The following is a 27,317-nucleotide window of genomic DNA, read 5'->3' on the forward strand; positions in this document are numbered from 1 at the left end:
GGGAGCAAATCAAGAGGGGAACAGGTGTAGGGCATGAATCCATAACGAGAGGATGGGAACAGAGACGAGACGGGAGAGAGTGTATGGAAGGCCATAAGAACAATAATTGCCTCTCTCCACATTAAACATGAGGTTCTGTCATGATCCTGCCACTAAACCAAGAGAAACATGACATGATGCAGCAGAATCATCACACTTATGTTTTATTGTGTGTGTTTGCTGTATTTTTTAAGTGAATGTGTCTTAAATTAATACAAACCGACTGAAATTTGATAGATATTAATTTTAATGCAAAATAAAAAACATGATTGTGGAATAAAAAAAACGGGGATATCTCATTCTGGAACCAAACTCTTCACACACACACACACACACGCACGCACGCACGCACGCACATATATATATATATATATAAGATACAAGAAGCCACATTCATTTTGTTTTTGTTGAATGTTTTTCTTCATAATTGAAGCTTTACTGCGGTCATGAGAAGACAGACGCGCGCGCAGCAGACTGAGACCCGTGACTGCGCATCTGCTGTCTGCACATGAGAAACTTCTGCGTAATGTCAGCTGACGCAGGATAATAACACAGACACCTCATCTCAAAATAACACAGACATCTTGAGAATAACACAGACATCTTGAGACTCAGCTCAGTGTTGGAGATGAGAGCTGCGCAACATTCATGCACAGCAGGTAAGAATGTGTCATGTCATGTATAAACGTCAAGTTATTTTCCTTTAATTCATTCAGTATTAAAGTTGAATCGGTAGTTAATCAATGTTTGTGTGTGTGTTTGTTGTGCACATGAAGCCATCACACACACACACACATTACGCATCGTTACCGTGTGTTAATGACTCGCGCGAGCTGATAGATTCTCATCATCATCATCATCATCATCATCATCATCATCATCATCTCGTTCATAACTGCAGGGAGAAAATGTTATAACGCATTTCCTTCATTGCGAGGTGAAAGATACCAGAATGTGTGATGGATTGTGTTTTAGGGCGCAGTGAGCTGTGCTCTATTTTTAGACACTGGCAGTGAATTGCAGTGCTGTGTTGAGTCAGGTTACTCCTGCAGAACACACAAACACATTCAATCATTCAAATATGTGAAGAGAACAAAACAACAGCCAAACATGAAGAAGACTCCGGCACCAAACATTCCCTTGAACAATCTCAGCAAAAGAATTGATTTGAAAACATCACTAAACTGCTAAATGTTGCGATTTAAGATCTTATGTTCATATAAAACATTGTCAACTTGTGCTTGTACAGAAAGTGTGCTCCGGCGTTTGGGATCTGGTCACATATAACTTTGGTTTTGGTGACGGATGCACCATGTTGACCGGTGCGGCGCTCCAGAGTCTCGTGTTGGCAGCGGTTTGGGCCGTCCCGCTCAGAAACATCACTTCATCAGAGGACAGAAGAACACAATCAAACACGCCGTCACCTTCTCTTGAGCCCAAGAGCACGAGAGCTTCGGTCTTCTATCCTGAAATCTCTTCTGAGCGTTCGCTCTCCTCCTCCGTCAGCAGCCATGTTCATGACGGGTCGGGTGGCGTGACGGCTGTAGATGATGAGGACAGAACGCTCCGCTGGGACTCTTCATATCACACACGGACAGCAGACGGACAGCGGAACAAAGCCCTTCCAGAAGAATCTCTCTCTGAGACGGAGCGCTCTCCATCATCTGACCGACCCTCAGAGGCCAGAGACGAGAACACACCTGAACCAGAGGAGACATCTCTGAACATCAGTCTCCTCACGTCCGTCTCTGAAGTCCATCAAAGCCTGAAGTCCAGAGCCGTGGATGTTACTGATGTTTGGACGGAAGCGCTTCATCTGCAGAGAGGTCAGTGAAACACAACATGAATCTCCTCAAATCTATTCAACATAAGAACAGAAGAAATGAATCCATGTTTGATGAGCGGTAAAGAAATGAGTCTGATTTAGGTGAAGACACTGTGAGAACGTGTCTGGTTTCCAGAGGAGCAGTGAATGAATGTTTCTGTGTTTTATGAGGCAGATTTCACTGCTCCACTTTGAATCCTCAGCGGCCAAATCAAACGACTTTCTATTTTAAGTGACTAAAATGAACTGATCTCCAGAACATTCTGCTGTTTTATACAGAAACTAACTAACAGAAATAGCTGTATTTCCTTTGGATGAGTAGTAAGATGCTATAGATACTTGTAAATAGTGGCGGATAACGTTACTGTTTGCACCTCAGTATTGCTGAGAATGAACATAAAGAATGAATTCAGTATCACAGACAGAACATCTGCAAACGTTTGATTTTTGAATAATTGTCATGTTATTTCTTCAGATTTACAGGCAGTAAACCGTCTGCTCATGTCATTGATGGATAATAAAAATACTAACGGTCAGTTACGAGTATTTTCGGTAACACTTTGCTTAAAGTCTTTATGTTTAATGCATTATAAAGGGTTGTTAAAGGATATGATGTATTATAATTGGAGTGTATATTGTATGTTGTAATACACTAAATGTTCTTGTGAAGAATTATAACCAAAAAGTGTAACAATAAATCGATAGGTGTTATAATGTATTAACTGTAATTGAGGCATAATTAATGCTTTTAAACTCATTATACATATATGCTTTAAGTCAAGTGTTGCCGTATTTCCTCACTGATGGATAAAACATTAAAAGTGATGTAGAAGTCAGTGATAGGGTTTGGGATAGAAATGATTTCTGATTTCTTCAATAGTGAAGATTTTAAAGTTGTGTGCAAAGTGTCAGAAAATACAGCATTAATGCTCATTCTTTTGGGCCTAAATAGGTGTCATCAAATTGTGTACTTTAAGCCATTCGACCTAACCCATCACATACTTTTCTATCAAAGATATTGAACCATTTTCTTAACTACTGCCAATAAACTATCAAAAGGTGTCCGAATACATTTTGGAACTTCTTGATATATAGTTCACACATGAAATGTTGAGCTGTCAATACTCTTGAGATCAGACATGATGACTTAAGGAGTGTCAGTGTTTGTGTGTCTCGCAGAGGCTTTGAACGTTGAGCCGTCGTCTCAGGATCTGCTCACGGACGCCACCATGTCCTCAGAAGACCTGCCGTTGATTTTCGAGCCACTTGAGGACGTCACACTGGTGGGAAACTCAGCGCTGGTCTCCCGAATGTCTGTCGCCATGGCACCGACAGTTGTAACCGTGGAAGATGTAGAGCTTATGGTCTCCATGGATACAGAGCACACGTCCTCTCTCTCAGGAATGCTGGACTGGCCCTTGTCATGGCCGACGTCACAAACGCAGATCGAGACAACAGAGCTTGATGGGATGACAGAAAGTGAGTCTTGTTTTTGTTTGTTAATATAAATGATCATTTAGGAACAAAGCAGTTTTGTAATGATTTTAATACCTTGAGAGATGCCTTGACACTGTAGAGCTGTGAAACGCGTTCTGATTGGTCCTCCAGATGATGATGTCGCTCGGGGGATTACTGTCACTTCATCTGACGTCGTTCAGATCCCAACATCCAGATCAAAGACAGACACAGTAGATGTGGAATCTAAAGGTTTGCTCGTGTGACGGAGTGTGTGTGTGGATGTTGTGTTGATGTGAAATCACTGACTCTGTCGTCTTATAGAGGAGGCCGATGAAGATGATGGGATGGATTCTGATGAAGAAGAGAGTGAAGAGGACCTAACAGAAACCAGTATGACACCTCCCAACCGTCCCCCCTACAGCCTCATACCTCCTCCTCCGGTCTGGATGCAGGGGAACAACGGCCTGGGTGAGAAAAAAGCAGCAAAAACCTGTTGCCGCTTCAATAAGGAGGTTCAACTGACTCTCGGTTAAACCTTGAACTCAGAGCTGGTTTACTTACAGATGAGAAACTTTGAGTGTTTGGTTTCAGAACAGCTGATTTGAGTTTGTTCTATCACCTCTGGGTAATCTTACATTGACTTAAGCGAACATCTCTGACAAGCCATCATCAATGGAGCTCCGATATGCCCATTCACCATGACAACGGCACCGAGTCATGATGTAAAGGACACCTGTAGGGCGTCAGACTCTCGTGCAAAGTCAGACAGATCGCCGGGTCGAACCCTCGGAGCAGATCTGAGTCGGAATGGCTGCACATTAAAACGAATCTTTATTTCCTTTATCGCTGAATTTTCCTTTATAGAAAATGATGCTCTGATGTAATACACGTACGATGGCTGATGTTATTCATGTAAGGATGGATGAGATATATTTTGATAGAAACAGGCTTGAGTTACTCCTCTTTCTCTGGTTTGACAAACCTCACATTCTGAAACAGAAAACACAGAGTTTCCCTCATTTCAGGGTTTAATACTCAGTTTCCATTAAACCTCCTTTATGAAACGGGCCCAGTCCGTGTCAATCACTTCAGAAGACAAGAATCGTCACAAAGATCCATGTGTGCCGAAAAAAGAGAGCAAACACACAAGTGTTAAAAAGAAAGAAAATTGTGTTACGCTGTGTTTAGTTTATTCTCAGCTCCAGATGACTCGATGTTTGTTGTGTTGCAGTACGCAGCTGGGTTGAACTCATCAGAGAGAAGGTGAGATGTTTTCTGTTCATCAGATGAGTTTGTTGAGTTGCCAATACCCTTGCTATTCTCCATATACATGCTGGTCATTGGAAACATTATGAGAAAACATAGAATCAGCTTCCAGTGTTATGCAGATGATACTCCGCTATATATCTCATCAAGACCAGATGATTCCTCCCAGCTATCCAAATTGACAGAGAGCATCAAAGATATAAAACATTGGATGACTTGGAATTTCCTTCTTTTAAATTCTAATTAAATAGAAATATTACTTATCGGACAAAAACTGAATATTTCGGATTATAACCTGCAATTTGAAGGCTGTACTGTTACTCCAACAAATACAGTAAAAGATTTAGTCGTTATAAATCACATCTCAAATGTCACAAAAACAGCCTTTTTCTACCTTAGAAATGTTGCCAAATGATGAAATATTCCATGTGTTGCTGACGCGGAGAAGCTTATTCATGCATTTATGACCTCAAGACTTGACTACTGTAATGCTCTTTGTCCTTCATCATCAATAAACAAACTACAGTTAATTCAGAACGCAGCTGCCAGAGTTCTAACCAGGTCCAGAAAATACCATCACATAACCCCAATGTTATCAACCCTTCACTGGCTACCCATTAAGTATCGTATTTACTTTAAAGTTCTTTTAATCACTTATAAAGCCTTAAAGGGTTTAGCCCCTACATACCTAACAGAGCTTCTATCACACTACAACCCATCACGCTCTCTAAGATCTCAAAACTCAGGACTTCTGATAACACCTAGAATAACTAAATCCACCAAAGGGGGTCGAGCTTTCTCATACGTAGCACCTAAACTCTGGAATAGCCTTCCTGATATTATTCCAGGATCAGACACACTCGCCCAATTTAAATCTAGATTAAAGACACATCTCTTCAGCCAAGCATTCACTTCATGCTAAATAAACCTGCTGACATTAGATGTTATTTACTAGAATAATTTAACAGCATGTACTGAGTTTTACCCTTTTTTTGTGTTTTTTCTTATTTTCTCCTGTAAAGCTGCTTTGGAACAGTGCACATTATGAAAAGCGCTATATAAATCACATTCAATTGAACATATGACAAAAGACAGAAAATCCCTCTCTCGCTCTAGGCTGGTTATGTGTCGGGGATGTTGGCACCCGTTGGCATTGGACTCGCCGGAGCTCTTCTGCTGGTCGGTGCTCTGTACAGCATCAGAGTCATTCATCGCAGGAGGAGAGAAAACATTAAACATCAGAGGAGCCGGGTACACAAAACTAATTCTTCTCATACATTACACAAGAGTGTTCATCTCCTCTCTTCTGACCTTTATTGGGTGTTTGTGTCGTCTTCAGCCTCCCAGAGAAGTGCGGAGCGGACCGGACAATGCCATGCTGCTGGCCGACAGTTCAGAGGATGAGTTCTGACCTCATGACCTTCACATGAACAATGATTCTACACTTTTATCTATTGTTTGGGTTCACACGGTTCGGTGTTTGTTTGATATTTTCAAGTTGATCATCAATGAAGAAAACGTGAATCTACAGGATGGAGTGAAAACAGCAGCTCTTCAGTTTATTGAACTTGTTTTAGGTCATCGCCTGCATTTATCTGCCTAGTGTTCTTCTGATGAGATGTTGAAATGATTTCAAGTGAAATATAAACTTTAATTGTAAATCCATGTCATGTCTGTTTAAACTCTCTCATCCAAACAGAGACGGCACAAAGGAATATATAAGCTTTCAGTTTTTAACTGTACATCATTCCTCCAGTACTTCCATCTGTGGTATTTCATCGTTCTGAAACGAAGCGAATAAAAGAAAACAAAGAAGCACCTGTAGTTCAATTGTAGATGTTTTTTCTCATGAAAACTCAAGTCGACCTATAAGCATCTGCACTTTATAAATAGGTCAATTTTGTGTGGTATGATGATGAGCAGTCACACAAACAAGAAGACAGAGAGCAGTGTTGCCATCATGGATGTATTTAATAAATTAAAACAAGGTACAAAAAAGGAAAAGCTAATGTACATTTGACTCCATCTCTCCCTTTATTTCACTCTGTGACTCACTAGTACCAAACACAATAAAACAGCCGCCGTTCACTTATCCACACCATCTCATATGTAACACAACACACATGCTACATGTCTGCAGGTGGCAGAAGGGTAAACGAGAGAGAGAGAGAGAGACGTGTGCGTGTTTCATGTCATGATAAGTGCACCGAGAAGACAGCAAACACACATCTGCACACACAACCAATCACAGAGCTCAGGCTGGACCAATCAGAAAGACCCAATGTGATCCAATGTGTAAATTCTGTCATCTTTTACACATACAATAAACGACAAATGTCCACAACACACACTTCAAGAATACTCAATATATTTGCTCTACATAGATGTCCGGACTGGAATTAATATCATTATTTGTTCAAGATGTGACGATGAGTCTAATGGCACTTGATCTTGATCTTCAGCTACAGTAAAGCTCAACGTTTGAATGTTTTGTTGAATTGTTTGACAGCGGTCCTCAGTTTCACTGTATGGAACAGACACAAACACGACCAATGACATGACAGAACTTCTACATTTAGTGTGTTGCATTTCTCTCTCTCCGTCTCAATTGTCGTTTACTCGTCCCCAGATGTACTGCTGACCTGATCTATGAAAAACACTCCTCATCATCTGATGTAGTAAACCAGCACAATGTTTTGGCAGAATAGAGCGTGAGGGGTTAGACGGATAAAGCATTCTGCATTGGTCCCTCTCTCTGATAGCAGCACACAAACTTTACTACATTAAGTGTGTGTAGATATACAGCATGATATATATATATATATATATATGTATTTATATATGTGTGTGTGTGTGTGTGTGTGTATATATATATGCTGTTTATTTCATTATCTCCAAAACACATTCGACTAACACTATTTCTTCTTTCAAACAGATGCAAATGATCACAGGGAAACAGCCCAAGAGCCACGGAAGATCTAGAACGTGAGAGAGTCAAAGGACCATTACAGCGAACATGCCGTGAGATGCAGGAAAGAGGTTCAGATCGGCCGTCAGGCCTCAAAACACCAGCCGATCCAGAGACAGAGAGAGAGAGAGAGAGAGAGAGTATGGGTTAGAGGAAGATCCCCGTCCTGCCGCAGCTCTACACGCTTCTTTCTATCACAGTTCTGACAGTGTGTCATTCACGTGTTGTGTTGCGGCACAAGGGATTCTGGGAGTTCTGGGTTTCCTCAGAGTCTGTTTGCGCTCAGTAGTCTGCGGCGTACTCGGTTCCGTGAAGTCCACGACACACCAGCGTGAACTCCTTCACGATGTCCTTCACACGACGCTTGTTCACTCGCTCCCTTCACAGACAAAACAAACAGATGAGTTTAGATTCATGAGACACGTAAACGTCCCGCAGCTGGACTGCTGCTCACCTGAGCACCTGCTGACTGAAAGTGTCCTTCTGTTCATCCGTCACGCGTGAGGACGGAAAGCCCGGAGATCTCAGAGCTTCTTTGAGCCACACCGTCAACAGAGCGAAGCAATGTTTGTTCAGACAGAAGAGAATCTCAGCGAACTGATCCATGACACTGCGAGACGACTGACCTCCGACCGCCTGATGAAAAACACATGAAGGTTTGAGTGTGACGGCAAACTCTGCGTCTCATTCATCTCGACGGAGAGACGTGACAAACCTCCAGTACAGCCAACAGCAGGAGTTTACCGTCTTCATGAACGAGCCGAGCGACAGGAGGAACGTCTGCACAGCGCGGTATGAGCTCCGTCTGCACGTCACACAACGGTTCAAAAATCATTTCAGAGACTGGATTTGCACTCACGCACGGGGGCTGTGATGAGCGATTCATGGGAATCGATGACATCCAGAATAAACGTCTGTGTTTCATAATATATGTTTGTGTACTGGGCATATTTCAGGGTGTATACATGAATACTTTTCTTCATTCATTCATTGTAAGACCTCATCGCCACTTCATGTTGTTTACCAATAGATGGACCGCCAGTATTCACCAGGCAAACTTTAGCACATGACCTCTTTGGACAAATATGAAAACATGATACACAATTTAAGACCTCAGAAGATGCATTGAAGACTTTTCATCATTTTCTCTTAATTGCTTTATCAACTTTAATACTTTTTAAGACCCTGCAGACACCCTGTATTCATTTTGTATTTATAAACACACACAAACATGTTTACATGTATTTATTTATAATTATTATTGAATAATAGAAATGTTTACATGTGTGTGTTTATAAATAGGAGATGAATATGGACAGTACACAGACACAGGCCCTTCTTTACCCTGAAGACTTCAACAACACATTTCTATGAAACCGATGAACAGCTTTTATCTTACAAGGGTGAAATGATGTCAAAGTGACAGAAGGAAATAAACCTTCACGCCGTTTCTCTGTCGGACTTACAAAGAAGAGGCAGGTGGATTTAACCGTGGGAGCTTCAGGGAACTTTAGCGACAGCACTCCTGCGGACGGAAATCACAGAGACATCAGAGACGGAACATGACGTACACGCGTGTGAAGAGTGATTCATTCATGAGAAACACACTTACCACAGTGGAACACGGCTTTCACATCAAGACTCTCGGACAAATATAAATCAGGCTTCCGCTTGAGCGCCTACGAATCAGACAGAGCCAATGAACACAGCACGTGATTTAAACCCCGCCCCTGGAACCCTGTCAATCACTCGGCTGCCCCGCCCACCCTCCATCGCTCACTTCCTCTGTGTGTGTCTAAACTCTTCCCTCAGCTAAGAAACACAACACATTCAATGCAAACAGATCAGATAAGAAATCAACAGCAAAAGAACTAAAACTCAATAGAAACTAAAGGTATGATGATTGATTCATTTCTTTTGTTTTTGTTTGATGGCTACTTTCTCTGCTCAGTTGCAACGGAAATCTAAGTAACATGTAAGAATAAAGACAACTGATGCATTAAGAAACTTATTGAGGATGAGAGGATATAAGAGAAAGAGAGAGACAGAAGGGAGGAACTCAGAAGAACCAAAGACGCAAACACCAGAAGTCATTGAGATGAGCGAGTTTCATTGGTCATGTGACCATGACAGACGTACCGATGTCATTTCTGTCCCTGTGTCTCGATCAGCCCCCGAGGTGGTGAATCCGTACATGGTGTTCACTTCAAGTGATTCGTTACCCAAAAATGAAAGTTCTGTCATCATTTAAGGTCTTTGCACATACGGTCTGAAATGTTCGTATTTGACTCTTGTTTGTACGGTGTCTCTGAATTGTCAAAACCCCTCTCAAAATGATCGCTACGGATGTAAAAAACGCAGAAAATCAAACCCAGTCCGAACTGTTTCATGACGGACGAGAACATCGGAGGCAGTGTGTAAACGTGATTGTCGTATTCGCGAGGTGCAATGGGCTTTACTCGCCTTCGAGTTGTTCCACATCTGTATAAATGATGAACACACAGAGAGATATTTGGAGGAATGCTCGTAACCAGACAGATCTCGACCCCCATTGACTCTCATACTTGTTTCGTTGAACACAAATGAAGATATTTTAAAGAATGTAGGACAGCAAACAGTTCTGGGGAACTTTTGACCACCATTGTCATTTTTCCTACTATGGGAGTCAACGGGGGTCGAGATCTGTCTGGTGACGAGCATTCGTCCAAATATCTCTCTGTGTTCATCAAAACAAAGACATTTATCCAGATGTGGAGCAAATGATGACAGAACTGTGTCCCTTTAAGTTGTTCTTATGACGTGACTGTGTGACAGTTATGATACTTCACAGCTGGTATTAAAAGCCAAATCTCTCTGACTTTATTTTTTAAATGCAGTACATATGAGAAACACTTGAATGATTGTGTTCCTCTCAGTGCACAAAGTAGATTGTGTTTATACAGTAACATAAAATAAGTGTTCGTCAAGTTCTATCAAAGTGAAAAAAATCTTACAGCCCAATATATCAATCACTATTATAAACTTACCGTTTTAAACCAGGGGACGGTTAGGCAGACAGTTTTCAACACTGATTTATATGAACTTGCCCAATAACTACATTTTGGTTTATTTGACCCATATAAGTTATGGATTGCAGCTGTAGCCTATATATTTATAAAATAATTAAATATGAATGTAATGTCTTTTTTCAGTCATGAATAAATGGTGCCATGCTGCTGTGACTTCACCCTTGCAGGCTCCCTATTGGCTGATTCAGAGGTCAAAGGCGGCCATTTTGTGTTTAAATGATTGTAGTCCTTAATTTACAACACTTACGTCAGAACTTATGAATCTGTCTTAAACTTATCATCTTTATAAACTCTTTAAAAGTCCTACTTCTTACTTTAACGTCGACTTAAGTGTCAAAAAGACTCTTAAGAGCATTTCTGAGAAGAAATGTTTTATATACGGTATTTATCTGAATTCTTGTCCTAATATTAGCGGTTGATCTAGATTCAGGAACAACATTTAGATTTGTTTTGTGTCTGTTGTTTACTCCTCGTGTTGTTATTGTGATGATATTTTATCTACAGACTGTGAGTGAAGACTACTAGACAACACGCATCTCTTCTGTGTTAATGTTTGTTTCTGTGTGTGGAAATAACATGTCTATTATTATGACGAGGCAGTGTTCTGATTGGCTGTGACATCTGGTGTCAGATTAAAACATCACGTAAACGTCTTTCCGTTAAATCATTCAAGATTACTTTCAAATGGGTTCAGTACTAACTCGCATCTCTCCTCGAGAGCTGTCAATCATCCAACAGCACAAGGGTCAGTTCAACAGGCCGACCAGAGCGAGGGTCAAAAAAGAGGCTGTGAACAGCGGACGGACGGGAGGAGAAAGAGACGAAGAAAGACAGCGAGAGAAAGAGTGAAACCCAAAGTGAATGAAATAAGAAACAAAAAACACACCTGAGCTTGGAGCTGCATAAATGAATCAACAATATCAGGATGATCCCTGGGCCCTAAAATATAATAAAGATGAAACTTAAGAAATAATAAGAATATATACAAACAGCAACAGAACAAATCCAACAGTCATGTGAAACGCGTGACAGAAGAAAGAGGAGAGACGAACCAAAAACACAGATTAATGAATCCGTTCTGAACGACGGAGCAACAGAAACAGAAGTAAAGAGAGAAAGAAAAGAAACGTAATAAAAGAAAAAGAAATCAAACTGTGGGTTTGGAGTGGGAACCCAGGAGGCACCTGGTACTGTCACTGCATTTGCTCTCTTTTCATTCGTGGCCTCGACCGGCCCGTCCTAAACCCAGCCCCCCGCTCCCTTACTGTTCCCACACTCCAAACAAGACTCCGCCCACAAACCCCACCCACCCGACTCCAACCCGCCCAAACAAACACACGGCCGGTCCTGACGGTCACCTGCTCGAGATAAACATGTTAGTGGTCACAGATAAACAAGTGTAGAATGACACGCACACGCACACCTCTCACGTCTCTCAGATCCAAACCAACATCTCTTGTCATCTGTGACACTCCTCAAGAGAAAGAAAACTCTTCATCAGTTCTGAAAATGAGCATGTGTGCGTGCACGTGTTAAACATCAACCACATGGTTTCCTTCAGGTTCTCTGTCTGTTTTTTACCTTGCTGGAAGATGGTGAGCGTGACAGAAGTGACCAGTTCGAACAGAGATTTGATTGGCGGGAAATGATCCGTTTCACTGGCAAATATATGAACCATCTGTGAACGCACATGAGAAGGTCATGAGATAAGAGCTCCGTTCCTGTGATGTATAAACAAACACTGACATACCTGACGGGTCAAATCCAGAGATGACGCCTGAGGTATGGTGCTGTACATCTGACCCAACATCTCACTCAACTGAGAAACCATCGGAGCGAAATCATGCAGGAGAGTTTTCACAGACTTCTCAAAGATAGCGCACACCGCCTGACGGAAAGAGAGAGAGAGAAGTGAACATCACGGTGGAGTTACAGTGGACGTGATGACGCAGGAGATGATTCTTACCTCCACCACCTGTGAATCATTCAGCCATTTACTGAGAACCGTCTGGATTAAAGCAAACACCTGCTGGAGCACCACCACCACCTGAAACACACACGAGCACAGCTCAACATCTGCACAACTTCTGCATCAGGATGAGACGGAGGACCGCTGGGAGGAGCTTACAGGATTGGGTCCGGTCTGAGGCGGGGCTGATTTAATGGGCGGGGCGTTCTCTCCTGACTCCTCCTCCTGTTTGCTGATGTCCAGTGTGGTGAAGAGGTTGGACAGCAGACCCAGGATGTGAATAATGGCCAGTTTATTCGAGGGGTTAGGCTGAAATCACAGACCAGTATCACAGCATTCTATCAGAGTATGTCACGCAATTCAGTTATAAGTCATTTTGTCACATGGTGTGTGTGCTCAGAGCGCTGTGGGCGTAACAAAGAAGTCTTATTGATTATTATTTACGGCGTGAGACACTTCTATCTGCTGCTGTAGATGCGATCATTCCCCAGCAGAGGTCACTGTGTGATCACATGATCACTGTCTGATTATTGAGGCTGATGTCATGTCTTACTGGGAGGAACCAGACAGGCAGGAGACATTAGAAAATACGTTCACTGTCAGGATACGATTATGTTTCAAAACTACATTTTCTTTAGACTACGTTTAAAGTCACAGTGAAATAAAAAAATTACAAACAGTTGATCAGTGTGGGTCATTATCTTATTAAAATTTGTGTGCCCTCATAATGTTCAGTTCAAATCTGAAAATGCACTTCCGTCCTGTAAGGACTATACATCTTAAATGGCTTATGTTAGACAGCTTGGGCGGAGCATCTGTTAACTCCTCCCCTTCAACTGTCAGTCTGCTGCCATTTGAAAATGCATTGGCTGTTTTTATACATCCAATCGCAGAGAAAGACAAAAGCCACGCCCACTTTTCCACATTCAAAATAAGGAAGTACAAACGATCGCAACTTCCGGTTCACAGGGACTTGCTTGTGTAATTGTCAGTGTTGTATGTGGTTGCTATGCTGATTTGATTAATTGGTTAAAGGGATTGAGAGCGGAGATGTTATGAAAATGACAGTGTGGTGATTTCAATCCGTCCCTGCTGAGAAATGTTCCGCTCACACGCACACAGCGTCTGTTCACATGGATCCCGGCCAAACCGAGACCTGAGAGAGGAGCACAGAGAACATCAACACAGTGATTCTTACCGTCTCTTCTGACAGTTTCTCAAGCTGCTGGATGTACGGAGTGATGAGAGAGTGAAGATTCCTCAAAATCTCCTCGACGGGCAATGCAGACAACAGAAACCCTAAAGCCTGCATCAACCACATACACTGACTCGTCTGCACCGAGAGAGAGAGAGAGAGAGAGATGTACAGTTTTAACATCATAAACTAAACATTAGCAGTAGAACGAAACTAACTTTAAACGCACTCACCTTATGAATCTGTTTGATCAGCACCTCCTGATGTTTGAGAGAGAGAGAGAGAGAGTAAAACAGTGCATGTCTTTCTCATACATGTGTGTGTAATGACAGAAGAATGTGTGTGTTACCTGTGACACAGCGACTATATTGCTGGCATATGGAGGCAGGTCATATTTACACTCTCTGCAGATCTTCTTGAGTGTTGAGACGCTGGAAACGGAGAGATCTGGATTCCCCAGCGCCTGTAAGACCAGCGGCAGGACACTGCTCAACATCACTGGATGATCTGCTAACCACTCGGCCAGAGCTCCTGCAGAGGAAACACCATCATCACAACTCTCTCTGATGGAGAGAAAACACCACACACACAGACACGCACACACACAAACACACACACATGCACGCGCACACACACAAACACACGCACACGAACACACACATGTGCACACAGACACGCACGCGCGCGCACGCACACACAGACAAGCACGCACACACACAAAGAAGCGCACACACACACACAGACACGCGCACACACATACACGCGCGCACACACACACACACACACACAGACAAGCACACACACACACACAGACAAGCACACACACACACACAGACGCTCACACACAGACACGCGCGCACACACACACACGCACACACAGACAGGCGCACACACACAGACACGCGCGCACACACACACATGCGCACACACACAGACACGCACACACAGACACACACGCGCACACACACACACGCACACACAGACAGGCGCACACACACAGACACGCGCGCACACACACACATGCGCACACACACACGCACACACAGACAGGCACGCACACGAACGAACACACACACACACACACACACAGAAACGCACGCACACAGACACAGACATACCTATGGTGAACATGACGGTATCAGCCAGCTGAACATTATTGATGTTGATTCTGGGGATGAGGCCGATGAGTCCTGGAATGACATCAGAGTAGTTCACGTCTATGGTTTCAGCGATGGACTGGAATCCGTACAGCAGCGCTTCTGTGTGCTGGAGGAAAACACATCACAAGTCTCCTTTCAAACCTCATGACCACGAGCTTTGGTTTTGAGTCTGTCTGTATTTCATGATCTCCACACCTGCCATGATGATGTTTGTTCTGCGTTGGTCAACAGTCGTCCCAGTTTGTCGTACAGATTACTGAGTAATTCCGCTCCCAGCATCTCATAGACGTACATCAACGTGTCTGATATATCCACCCTAGCAGAACAAGAGGTCAAAGGTCAGCCGTCTCAGATTTAAAAGGTAAAACACCACACAAACTCATGTTCTATGGCACGCAGAGATCAAAAGCGTCACACCTGTAGATCCTGAACTGCTCTTTCTCGTCTGATGACCAGGAAGCGTATTCTTCATCAGAAGGAAACTGTGCTTTATGAAGCAGAACATCGACCAGCTGAAAATACACCGGCCTGTACACCTGCAGATACACCTGCTGCCTCTCAGCCTCGAACGACATGATGTCATCCTGAAACACACACACACACACCTCTCAACACACCTGCAGTGAATCCAGAGCGTTCGCTGATGATGTCAGAGCCCATGCTCACCTGTAGCGTGTACCAGAAGGTTAACGTGAGCGAGCTGGTGGTCTCGTTGACGGGGTAGTGACCGGGGATACCCGTACAGAACATGATCATGTTCACCAAAGCCAGAAAACTCTGCCAGTGATCCACCTGTTCTAACAGAGCTCTGAAATACAACAACACAACACACGTCAACAAGGAACATTCAAATGACATTTCTCCATCCCGCCAGGTGTTTTATCTTTGTTGACAGACCCTCATATCTAGTTTTAGAGTCTTCGGTCAATCAACCAGCCCCTGCTAGATTTTGCCATCCCAGAATTGAACGCATAATCAAACAAACTCAACTTGCTCAATTTTGAGATTGTCACTGATTTTCTGCATAATTTGGTCAAAGATCCGCACAACGCGCATTCTGTCAAAACCTGCTCCAAAAGTCCAGCAGAGAGATACTATAGAAAGGAGATGAAGGGTCTGTAACACTTACAATTTTCTAACATCATCCATATTGCCGTCTATTTAAAGAAATAGCCTCTGATCTCCTATCCTTCATTCCGCTGAAGGCGTTAGCATTAGCCGTTGCGCTTTTTTGGCTAAAGGTTGCAGGCTAGTGGGTTTGAGTCAAGTCAGCCTTACCGAGGTGTGCGTCACGTTCTTAAACAACACACCTGGAAACAACATAATGTTGTAAACATCACGATTATTTGTGTGTCAATAAACATTCATCACAATCAACTAAATGCTGATTTCTTAAACACATTGCATAGACATTTCCACAACCATAAACATGAAACGACATGAAACCATATGTGATTGGTTGCTTGACCTGTCAGTCGGCCTTCTGGCGGGCCATAAACTTAACCAGACCTGCTGCGTGCCTTTTCATCATGAGTAATCCATCAATAATGTTTTCACAGGTGGTAGTTTTATAGAACCCTATTTGCTAATTCAAGTTTATTTTTTCGGTAAAAACTGATTGTATATTCTTTAATTAAGTTTATTTGATCATTTATATGTTTGCAGTGGTATTGTTGTTTTCAAATATACCGAAACCAGCAGCTCATTTCCAAATAATGTTTTTTATGTATTTATTTATTTTTGTTTGTTTACAAAATGTCACATTTGTTTAATGCAACAGTAAAACATGGCTGTTCAATTTCATAAGTTGTGAAATATATGTTGGTTATATCATTTCTTATTTCTTATTATATCTATCGCATATCGCATTTTTCCTCAATATCGCACAGCCCTAGAACTTAGCATGTTTCCCAAATGTCTACAAACATATTAAGGTATTGTTTAGATTTAATACAGTAAAATGATTACATACAGCTCTTTAGAAACAGACAATGAATCGCCATAATCTTTATAATATTATAATATTACTATAATAATAATTCTCAAAACATTCTCAACTATTTTCTTAAGAACATCTTCATTTTTGTTGTAAGAATAAAAAAAGATATGATTACATTAGTTTTCTCGTGTGGTAACTGTATATGTTTATCTATACCATATACGGTATGTGTGTAACAAGCACCGCGCATTCTTATATAGCCAATGCATTTACGGCTTTTTTCCCAGAATTTTTTTCCTAAACTCAATCTTGACAACAATTTTAAGAAATGTCTTGAGAAGTATTTTTTTCGGGAATACACAACATTCCCATCTTTGTTCTAAAATTAGAATTAAAGAAAAGAAGAACAGCGCTGCTGTGTACCTGGAATGGTTTTCTCCCAGACTGACAGCGATTCGACAGATGCCGTGTGACGTCTCCATGTCTCCGTTCTGTACAGCGTCTCTTAGCTGTTCCTGGAGCCTCAGAACCTGCGGAACGAACTTCAGTAGAGTGTTCACGTATCTGAAACACACACAAAGACACGAACCTCAACAATTCCCATTCAATAAAATATTTTATCATCAATGATTCGCTGAATCATCACAGAAATAAATCAATAAGCCTCCGAACAAACCAAATGTATAGTGTTGAACACGACAGACGACAGCTGATTCATGACAGACAGATATCATTACAGTGACGTGATGTGATGATGAGTCTGTGCAGCTCCTCATAGTTTCTACACAATCAGGAGCTCATGTCATGAAAAACATCATTTGAATTGGTCAATTCTTTTTGTGAGTTTTCAGTGTTTATACATCATACTTATAAACGTTGAGCTGAATTTACCTTCAGAAAACTACTTAAACACATTTCTTCGCCGAATACTTGAAGAAAAAAAACTAACCCTCTAAGTACACTAACTCTCTCTCTTCTCTCAACAGGTGTTGTTCTGGCTTTTGTTGACACTAGTATCTTTGCATTAGCACCTATTGTTTTATTGCTCTTTTATGACATATCGCTATTATTGCTCCCTGAACTTTCTGTAAGTCGCTTTGGATAAAAGCGTCTGCTAAATGACTAAATGTAAAAACTTAAACTCAGGCATAAACTTCCAACTTTTCATTTGAATTGAGTCACATTTATTTCCTGTTTGCTTTACATTTTTGCCTTACGATAACTCTCATTTTTCATTTTGGCTAGCAAGAGCTTTTCATGAATGGTTTTGTCTTAATGACAGTTTTCATGCACAATAATAACCTTGAATGACTTTATGATAATGAGTACAACCTTCACCCTTGCTTTTCATTTCTCTCTCTCGCTCTCAATGTCTGTCTGATGAATATGAGTTTGATTCATCTGAGTACAGACCGATGTTCTCCTCTAAAACACTGCTGTGTCACACTCTCTCTCTCTCTCTCTCTCTCTCTCTGTAATTACACTCAAACACCAGGAGACAGATGAAATGAGTTGCCTAGCAACAGGATGCATTTGGTCCAATGGCATCCTCCCGAGAGGCTTGATTGTAATGTGTTTAAACAGTGAAAGAGGCAATGAGATAAGGTGACAGGGGGAGAGAGAGAGACAGAGAGAGAAAGTAAAAGGAGAAGGAGGAAGGAATAAAGGACAAAACACAATGAACTCATGAACTTGAATTAATTTGCCAAGTAAAGAGCTGTCCTGTCTCACTGAAGAACCACACACACATCAGCTCTGTACTGATCATGTCTCTCTCTAAAGGTGACCTACATCATCATCATGTTCATGTTACTGAGAGACAGCAGAGAGACAGGACGACCTCCACATCTCTACAGTCAATGAGACAATCACCTCTAAACACTACAGCATTCTCTCTCTCTGTCTCGCTCGCTCGCTCTACCAACCAGAGCGTAAGACATCACTCCTTCGCTCTGTCTCCATGGAAACGGCAGCCAGCCTTGAAATAAACCCCCACCCCTCTCTGATGCTTCTGTTTTGGTTAGCCTTTGTTTCCATCTGCCCAATCTCTCTCTTTCTCTCTTCACTTTAATCTCACCTGTGTTTCTGTCTCTTGTTTTGTTATGCTGTCTGTCTTCATTCTGCATCCCATAATGCTTCTAAAGTTCTTGATCCAACTACATCAATACAACTTTGCATATGAAAGTCAACATTAAACGTGCTTCAGCTTCAAATCTAAAAAAAACTTAAAAAATAAACCGTAATGGTATTACAGAATACTGAGTCTGACTTTATTCAGGTTATCTTTATGCAAATCATTTTTGTAGTGTCGTCTGCGCCGCCGCATCAAGATGGAAATAGTTCAACTTTTCAGAGTGCCGCGCGGTTTTAGACACCAAATGTGAATTGTCTCTTTAACAGCTTTAAACAAATGTAAAATAAATCATTACTAATAATGCTCTCAATTAATCAAAAACATTTACTCATTAACCTTTAATCAAAGTCACTGAATGCAGCTGTGACACGTCACATGAGTCTGGTTTCTCACAGTTTTTGTCTCCATTTATTCAGCATTGGAGTTTGGTTCCACGCCACTGTGTCGTGTTGGCTTGCTCACCGGGAGACTGCTGATATTACATTAGTTTAGTTGCGATCAGTTGATTAGATAATTCCATCAACATTACTTTATAAGAATAGTCTTACTCTTTCTAGAATACCATGTACTATATTGTATTCAGGACGACGAGCAGAAGGAACATCTACCAGGGACGTGTGTGTTAGTGCTAAATGTTCACCTCTGTGAGTCGGGCTGTGAGATGGTGTTGACGATGGCCTCCACGGCCGCATCGAACAGTTCTGGATCTGCCAGCGCTGTGAAACTGGCCTCCACCAATCCCTCGCTTGAATTCAGAGGAACATCCAGAAGAACCCAGCTGGACAGACACTTGAGCACACGAGCCTTGACCAGTGCCGGCGAGTCCGCCTGTCGTAAGAGCTGCTGCAGGAGTGGATAAACGGCCGTCCACTCTCGACTCAGAGCACCTCTCACCTGTCCCTTACGGTACTGCGGCAGACGGCTGGTCTGAAACTCCTCCGGCAGGACGGTGAGAAGCTCCAGCAGCGCAAGACAGCGGGCACGCCCGTCCACCTCGCCACCTTCTTCCTGGAACATGCGCACCATCTCGGACACAGCTCCCGGCCACGCCTCGGGCATCATGTTGAGGGCGAGAGACGCCAACGCCACGCACAGCCGGGTCAGGACGATCTTCGAGCCCGAAGCGAAGTGAGCGATCTGAGAAAACAGCTGTGATTTGAGCGTGTCGTACTGCTCGGCGGGGATGTCGCCCCAGTAGCGCGAGATCTTGGTGTGGAGAGCGCTGGCGCCGAAGTACTGGATCTCTGGAACCTGTGTACATGAAGAAAGAACCTCATATGCTCACATTATCAAACACATGAGAGAAAATTCTTTTTGGGTGCACTATCCCTCTAAAAAGTTCCTTAAGGAATCAGCAAGAGAGAATCAAATAAAAAAGTTATAATAATCATAACTAGGAACAGAGTTTATGATCTTCAGATAATAAAACTGAAGGTGTGCAGAGCAAATGAAATTCTCTGTCTCTACAAATATGAGCACTCAGACCACAAAAAACACATCAAGAAAACACTTTACTTCATATCACCAAATCACACAGAAAGACTCGAGACATAATGTCAGTCTGAAGCATGTGAAGAATAACAGCAGGTGGAGAGAGAGGTTCAGGTATGAAGCGTCAGAGAGATGATGATGACGACAGCAGCGCCCAGAACAGAACGTGATGTTCTTACCTTCTCCGGTCTCAGTAAAACCCAACAGAACTGCCAGGCCTGTGGAGACACTTGAGCCTGCATGAGCCACTTCTGAGCCAGATTCTTATTCTCAATGTTAGGATCATAATAGAGCTGATGCAGTGCCTGAGAGAGAGAGAGAGAGAGAGAGAGAGACTTTTAGACAGTGATACATCACTCGCTCATCATTATGAAGCACAAACTGATAACATTTATTATACAGTTTTACAGACACACACTTGAGCCCATGTGCTGATGAAGGTCAGTCTCTCTTTATTTCTGCAGGTCAGTGAGAATAATACAGCCCATAATATCACACTCTTCAGCCTCGCATGTGTGTGTGTTGATAGAGATGACCTTTCCTGTGTGTGTGTGTGTGTGTGTGTGAGTGAGTTTGATGTGTATGTCCAAACCCCCTGAGAAACCACCATCTGCCGGAGTAAATCAGGTGACAGATGACAAACTGTGCGTGTGTGTGTGTGTGCGTGTGTGTGTGTGTGTGTGCGTGGTCACTCAACACATTTCAGCATTATCATTAATGTTTTAAACTGCTCAAAAGATTAAAAAAAGGCTATTAAAGTGCCCTCAGGCACATGCTACATCCTTCGAAATCAAGGTTTCCATGGCAACTGTCTCTTCTGCAGAGGTCAAACTCATTCTTAAAGATCAGGTCACACACAGTTTCTGGCAATCTCATATTAATCTTGAGTACCTATACAGTACTATTGCTTACGTCGTATCTTTGGAGAGTATTTAGCTCGATCACATTTATAAAAGAGAGATACAGCTGTATGAGCTGCCGGAGGCGGGCAGTGGGACAGATCTACAGCACAAGGACACAATTACACACGCATGCGTCGATTGCCAACAAAACACAGATATATGACTCAGTTTGACTTACCGCGTACCAGGGCTGGGCGGAATGACAGAACATACCGTTACAGCAGAATAAAATGTCAACCGTAAGAGATTTGTCTATTCCGCGGAATGTAAATAAGTAGTCGTGGATAACCGCTGCTCTGCAAGTCACCAGAGACTGACAGTGCAAAGACAAACGCAAGAATCACAGAGTCACAACACACTAAAAATGCTCATCTAATAGAGAGTAAAGAGCGATGAAGACCTACAGTACAGAACACCAGTCATATACTGTACTCTCATACTTCATTCTTATACTTGTTGTCTATCTTACTAGTGTATACATATGATATAGCCAGAAGATAAATAAAGAAATTCATATCTTTGAACAATGGTGAGCATTCAAATGAACGGTAATAACAAAAACAGCGATTGATTATTACCAAGGTCTGATATATGTTAGTCTCCGCATCTGTCCTGTGTAGTGAACGGAGCGAGAGCATACACTGGACACGCTATTGTTTACGCTCACACTGTGAAATAGGTCTATTGCCCAATAAAAGAAATAGGATCCCTGTTACAAAACTTTTCCTAAACAAGTTGGAGTGTTGGGGGAGTGTATACTACGTCATACGTCCATGTTAAGTTGAGCATGTTAAGCATGAGATGCCAGCACGTCAAACAGTGTAAAGAAGTCAGAATGCACATGTTACCTCCACTTTAAAGAGCACAACTGAATGACTGAAGTCATGGGTCACGTTCTGTGTGTGTGTGTGATGTATTAAAGATGATTGGACAATGTTCTGACTGCAGCTCAAGTGTAAATGTCATTAGGTTACATCTAATGGTGACCTCCAATGTCATGTACAACAAATGCCGTGAATACGTGTTTTTCAGTGTCTTTGGTGTGTTATAAGTTGCTCATGTATGTATTCGACACGTAAAATGGCAAGAATGAAAGTGTCAGAACAAACACCCCTACAAATCTACATCAGCCCTCGTGTAGCCACACCTCCACAAATCTACATCAGCCCTCGTGTAGCCACACCTCCACAAATCTACATCAGCCCTCGTGTAGCCACACCCACACAAATCTACATCAGCCCTCGTGTAGCCACACCCCCACACATCTACATCAGCCCTCGTGTAGCCACACCCACACACATCTACATCAGCCCTCGTGTAGCCACACCCACACAAATCTACATCAGCCCTCGTGTAGACACACCCCCACACATCTACATCAGCCCTCGTGTAGACACACCCCCACACATCTACATCAGCTCGTGGTATGATTTGACTAAGACCGCCCACATGTAAACACAAGTAAGGTGGGCGTACCTGTCTGTACCATTGAAGAGGAACCTGATGTTCCAAATATGGTCAGGGGCGTTACATTTCCATCACACGCTTGCAGTATTCCACCAATCACTACACACTGGTGAACTGGCCAATCACAGCACACCTCACTTCTCAGAGCCATGAGCTTTGTAATAGATCATCGTGTTTCAGAGAGGCGGAGCAAACCTTTCGCGTTTCAAAGTGCAAGTGTTTGAAAACCAAGGCGTTCTCATTTCCGTGGAAACCCCGCAGTACGCAAGTATGCGAAAAAGACATTGTGCGCATGTGTATTTGGTGTGGGGGTGTGGTATGCGTGCGCACCCTCAAACACAATGAAGAAGAAGAAACAAATACAACAATGGCGGATTACATGGGTTTTTTTGTTCACGTTTCTCCAGCAAAGTGTAGATTTACTACACCAGCGCTATAACCACCAGTGGACACCTACAGCAAAATCTTAACACTCATTCAGGACGACGAAGGGTTTTTAAACGGTGCTTTTGGATCAGACCCGGGAGGACAAGAAGATTGAAGGAAAACTTTCAAATGTCCAAACTTTTGGCCATCTTGTTTGTTTGTATATGTGTGCAGGCTTCTCTTCACTATACATGAGGAGAAATGCAGCGCTCTGTATTGTATGGTCTCCTTAGCGACGGAAGTCTGCCTTCCATTAAACCGTCAATCAATCGTCAGGGACTCTGGTATCTGTGTAAACATGGATTGTTATGATAACGTTGTCGTGTGTATGTGAAACTTTTCTAAAACGCAAAACAAAAACTTTTCCATTTTTCATCGTGTAAACGTGGCCTCTGTGTTTCAATTACAGACTGTTATTCTGAAAAAAGAAGAACTGTATACATCACACATGTGGAGAACTGTAATCTGTTTAATATGAGATCCGTTTCATTACACTCTAGAATACTTGATTCTGATTGGTCAGTCATGATCATTCCAAGATCAAAGTTATTCCCAGATTACAAACTGATGAAAACACACACCTCTCATCTGGGTCCTCCCAGACATCCTGATCTAACAAATACTGTAATTCCCTTACATATGTATTCTACATAAACACACCTCATTAATATGTCTGTGGTGTCTGTCTTGAACTTTGCTTGCCTTAAAGCCCATAAAACGCTGTTTTCCTTTGAGTAAATTAGTTTCAAATGAGCTAATGAAATTTTCATAACTTCATCTCTTTTTACACATGTGGTAATCAAGCATTATTGGCTTATTCGTGTTATTAAGCAGATAATGTACATCAGCCCGCTGGGTGACTGGTGATCAGGACCCCAAACACCAACACGTCCGTACATGATATCTTACTTCCTGCTGATTATTGAACATGGGTCATTCAAACAATGAAACAGAAATATATCCCATCAGATACTCTGATAATGCTCTTAAAATAAAACACAGTCAATGGTTGAAAACACACCTTAGGTTGCCAATGACAACCAACTCCCTCCATCATTAGCAAAGATATCATTAACAAAACTAGCGGCAGAGACCAATCAGCAAACAGCACACACACACGTCTGGTTTATTATCTCCGTGGGGACAGTTCATAGGCGTAATGTTTATTATACTGTACAAACTGTATATTTTATGCTCTGCCGCTAAACCTAGAGATCGTAGAAAATTTTTTCATTTTTAGATTGAAAAACTGTACGATTGATATGCTTTTTGCCCGTAGGGACCTCGATTTTGACACAGCGACATTTTGTCCGTCAGGCAGGACAGGTTTTATTCTGCATTCATACACTGCTTTCCTCTGCAGACGCTCGAGTCTGACCACAACAACGGCTGACCATCACACTGCCTGAAACAATACACAATAAACACACACACAACCATCTGTGAACCACCGGCACAGAAAGAGACATAGAATGAGTGTGAAAGAATGATAACATGACAGACAGATACAGAAGAACTGAACGAATATATTTCCAACCACAGAAAACATGAAACTGTCCTCATGGTCAGCAGTGATGAGGGGAAATATAATCATTTCATTTGGATCTGAGAAGAATAAACGATATGTGTAGCAACAATGCACAAGATATCACTCAGAAATGACACAGATAAACACGTCTTGCATTGTGACATCAAGTTTACAGCATCACTGCAATTTTACTCCAAATATAATGACGGATATTGAGACGGTTTCCCATACAAGGATCATCTTAAAACAGGACTAAGCCTTGGTTAAATTAGAATTTGAAGTTGTTTTTATTTTACTTTACAAAATAACATGATTGTGTGAAATAATCACACTAATATATTTATAAGATAATTGGAATGCATGATAAATTATCGGCGGTAATTTTTAATGTTATCGTATCGGCCAATAATAAAATTTAGGCCGATATATTATAGTCGATATTTATATTATTTCGTCTGGTTAAACTTCTTCATCCGCTCACAGTTCTAATCCAGCACAGTTGTGTGTTTCTGTCGTGATCTTTCACTTACTGATATCAGCAAAACATTGTTGATGTAGATACAGTATTTATGAATGTGTGAATCACAGGAAGAAAAGAATATTGTGTGAATCAGACTGCTGTCTGAATGCTTTCTGTCTGGAGATCTGTTAGACTCGTGGATATTAAAAACACTTTTCTGGGTTTGCTCGGGAAGAACATCTATAGTTTGATTGTTGAATAAACATGATAGCAGACAAGTTTGAAGGTGAAATCATGTTTAACTAGTGTAAAGTGGCCTTAACACATGATTTTCACTTGTTTTCTGCAGTCAATGTTTTCATATAAAAGCAGTCGTCCACTTTTAACCTTTTGTTTCATTCTCAGGAAATGTTATATTAATATCTAGATACTGTATATCGCCCAATATATCTGTTATCGGCTTCCAGTGTTAAAGAATCATCGGCCAACATGTACACATGGATGTATAAATGTCGTGTAGGTTGTTTTCGATCAAGACACCTCTAACATTTCATTTAAACTTAAACCCATCCAGGATACCGCACACTAACTAATATTTTGAAATATAAAGTGGCGGTGTACAGATGTGCATACTGAAAAATACACTTTGATTCGCTTAGTTCTGCACACTGAGAGATGAGAAGAACCTCTGAAAACACATTGTTCAGATGTTTATGATGAAATCCTTACTGTACATCTGTGAGCGTATAACATGACCAGAAGAAAGCGTTTGATTGTGAACGGACAGCAGTTGTCCAGAACAGAGAAGATGAGAGACAGAGAGACAGAGAGAGAGAGAGAGAGAGAGACACCACCCTGATCTCCTCTCTCCAGCAGTTCGATCAATATCTGGCTTTCAGCTTTAATCTAATGATGATCATGAGGTTCAGATTTGAAACCATCAGATGCATTAAAATCACATTCAGATTCAAAATAACAACACAACAGTCAGATGGAGACATTAACCAAGAAGACAAGAGACAAGAAAATCACGTCATATGATGATCCTATAAAATGTTGAATACAAACAAATGATGTCAAACTCTCATTATATATATATATATATATATATATATATATATATATATATATACACTCTGATACTCATATGTTTACGGAAATATAATGTAGAAAGCTAACACGTGTTTTATTCAAATGGTCTCGTTTAATAGTCGTTGGTGTTTATTGTACAGCTTTAATTGACACGAAGTTTAATAACAAGCTATTTCTTTATCATAACACAATAAGAGTGATTGATTTACACTAAAGAGAAAAACAATGTTTGCTGTACTACAGAAACAAGAGTCAAGCTCGCGTGTCATGACAGTAATAAGCAAATGTCACTCGCCATAATAACATCACAAACAAACAGTTATTCTTGTCATGCTTTCATCAGAACAGTAACACAAACACATTCATATCACAAGTAAACAAGTTAAATATACACAAACCTTCTCCACGTTCTCCACATTGAAGTCCGCGGCTGCGTTGGGCTCCATCTCTGTGTTTAATATAACACACACCTCCTCTCTGAATCTCTTCTCTTCAAAGTGATGATATATAGTCAATAGAAATATAATAATAATAATAATAATCCTGATGATTCACGGTTAGGAGAGTTCAATTCGACCCGGCGCGCGATCAGGCCGATGCGCGCGAGTTCACGTCTCTCATTCTCGTATTACACACATGATAAAAATATATTTATATCACTGATGACCGATTGATGTGAGCATATGTCACATTAATATCTGCGCATATGTCACATTAATATCTGCGCATATGTCACATTAATATCTGCGCATATGTTCACTAATGTCTCGATGATTCGGTGCGTGTCCTCCCTCTCTCGCTCGTGCCTGACTGAAGCGACACATCGATCTGTGTGTGTTCAACTCTCTGCCTGTATTCAAGTCGATGATTCCCCTTCTGCATGTTGATCAAATGTACCGCCGTGATGAATTTGCACAATAGTGACCGGCG

At 41.7% G+C, this 27,317-nt stretch overlaps 2 protein-coding genes across 3 annotated transcripts; one reads left to right on the forward strand and one right to left on the reverse strand.

Moving 5' to 3' along the window:
- Window positions 1-484: 484 nt before the first annotated feature.
- On the forward strand, window positions 485-6,679 carry armh4 (armadillo like helical domain containing 4). 2 transcript variants are annotated; one of them, XM_079474674.1, is made up of 8 exons: window positions 485-698; window positions 1,289-1,865; window positions 3,026-3,343; window positions 3,473-3,571; window positions 3,644-3,790; window positions 4,554-4,585; window positions 5,705-5,839; window positions 5,928-6,600. In XM_079474674.1, the coding sequence occupies exons 2-8, from the start codon at window positions 1,352-1,354 to the stop codon at window positions 5,997-5,999; spliced, it is 1,317 nt and encodes a 438-aa protein (XP_079330800.1). In that variant the 5' UTR covers window positions 485-698; window positions 1,289-1,351; the 3' UTR covers window positions 6,000-6,600. The 2 variants fall into 2 exon arrangements, with proteins under 2 accessions (XP_079330800.1, XP_079330801.1); XM_079474675.1 differs by having other exon boundaries at window positions 516-698; window positions 3,044-3,343; window positions 5,928-6,679.
- On the reverse strand, window positions 6,536-27,223 carry ipo13b (importin 13b). Its single transcript, XM_079474673.1, has 21 exons — window positions 26,786-27,223; window positions 20,692-20,817; window positions 19,662-20,272; window positions 17,311-17,451; window positions 15,615-15,756; window positions 15,366-15,532; window positions 15,144-15,264; window positions 14,907-15,054; window positions 14,138-14,319; window positions 14,022-14,048; window positions 13,792-13,926; window positions 12,753-12,902; window positions 12,591-12,671; window positions 12,375-12,512; window positions 12,206-12,302; window positions 11,511-11,563; window positions 9,169-9,235; window positions 9,023-9,081; window positions 8,272-8,361; window positions 8,011-8,192; window positions 6,536-7,935 (listed from the first exon to the last, which is right to left on the reverse strand). The coding sequence occupies exons 1-21, from the start codon at window positions 26,831-26,833 to the stop codon at window positions 7,839-7,841; spliced, it is 2,862 nt and encodes a 953-aa protein (XP_079330799.1). The 5' UTR covers window positions 26,834-27,223; the 3' UTR covers window positions 6,536-7,838.
- Window positions 27,224-27,317: the final 94 nt, after the last annotated feature.

This window comes from Barbatula barbatula (genome assembly GCF_947034865.1).
Source record: "Barbatula barbatula genome assembly, chromosome: 15".
In the NCBI taxonomy this organism is placed as follows: domain Eukaryota; kingdom Metazoa; phylum Chordata; class Actinopteri; order Cypriniformes; family Nemacheilidae; genus Barbatula; species Barbatula barbatula.

Bases quoted from the DNA above. Each gene is read 5' to 3' on its own strand.
- ipo13b (XM_079474673.1), bottom strand. From the start codon at position 26,833: ATGGAGCCCAACGCAGCCGCGGACTTCAATGTGGAGAACGTGGAGAAG. The intron at 17,452-19,661 runs GTGAACATTTAG...TGTGTGTTTCAG, and splicing joins TCACAGCCCGACTCACAGAG to ATACGTGAACACTCTACTGA. The intron at 15,533-15,614 runs GTGAGCATGGGC...TGTGTGTTTCAG, and splicing joins CCTTCTGGTACACGCTACAG to GATGACATCATGTCGTTCGA.
- armh4 (XM_079474674.1), top strand. From the start codon at position 1,352: ATGTTGACCGGTGCGGCGCTCCAGAGTCTCGTGTTGGCAGCGGTTTGG. The intron at 1,866-3,025 runs GTCAGTGAAACA...AAGGAGTGTCAG, and splicing joins AGCGCTTCATCTGCAGAGAG to TGTTTGTGTGTCTCGCAGAG. The intron at 3,791-4,553 runs GTGAGAAAAAAG...GTTGTGTTGCAG, and splicing joins GCAGGGGAACAACGGCCTGG to TACGCAGCTGGGTTGAACTC.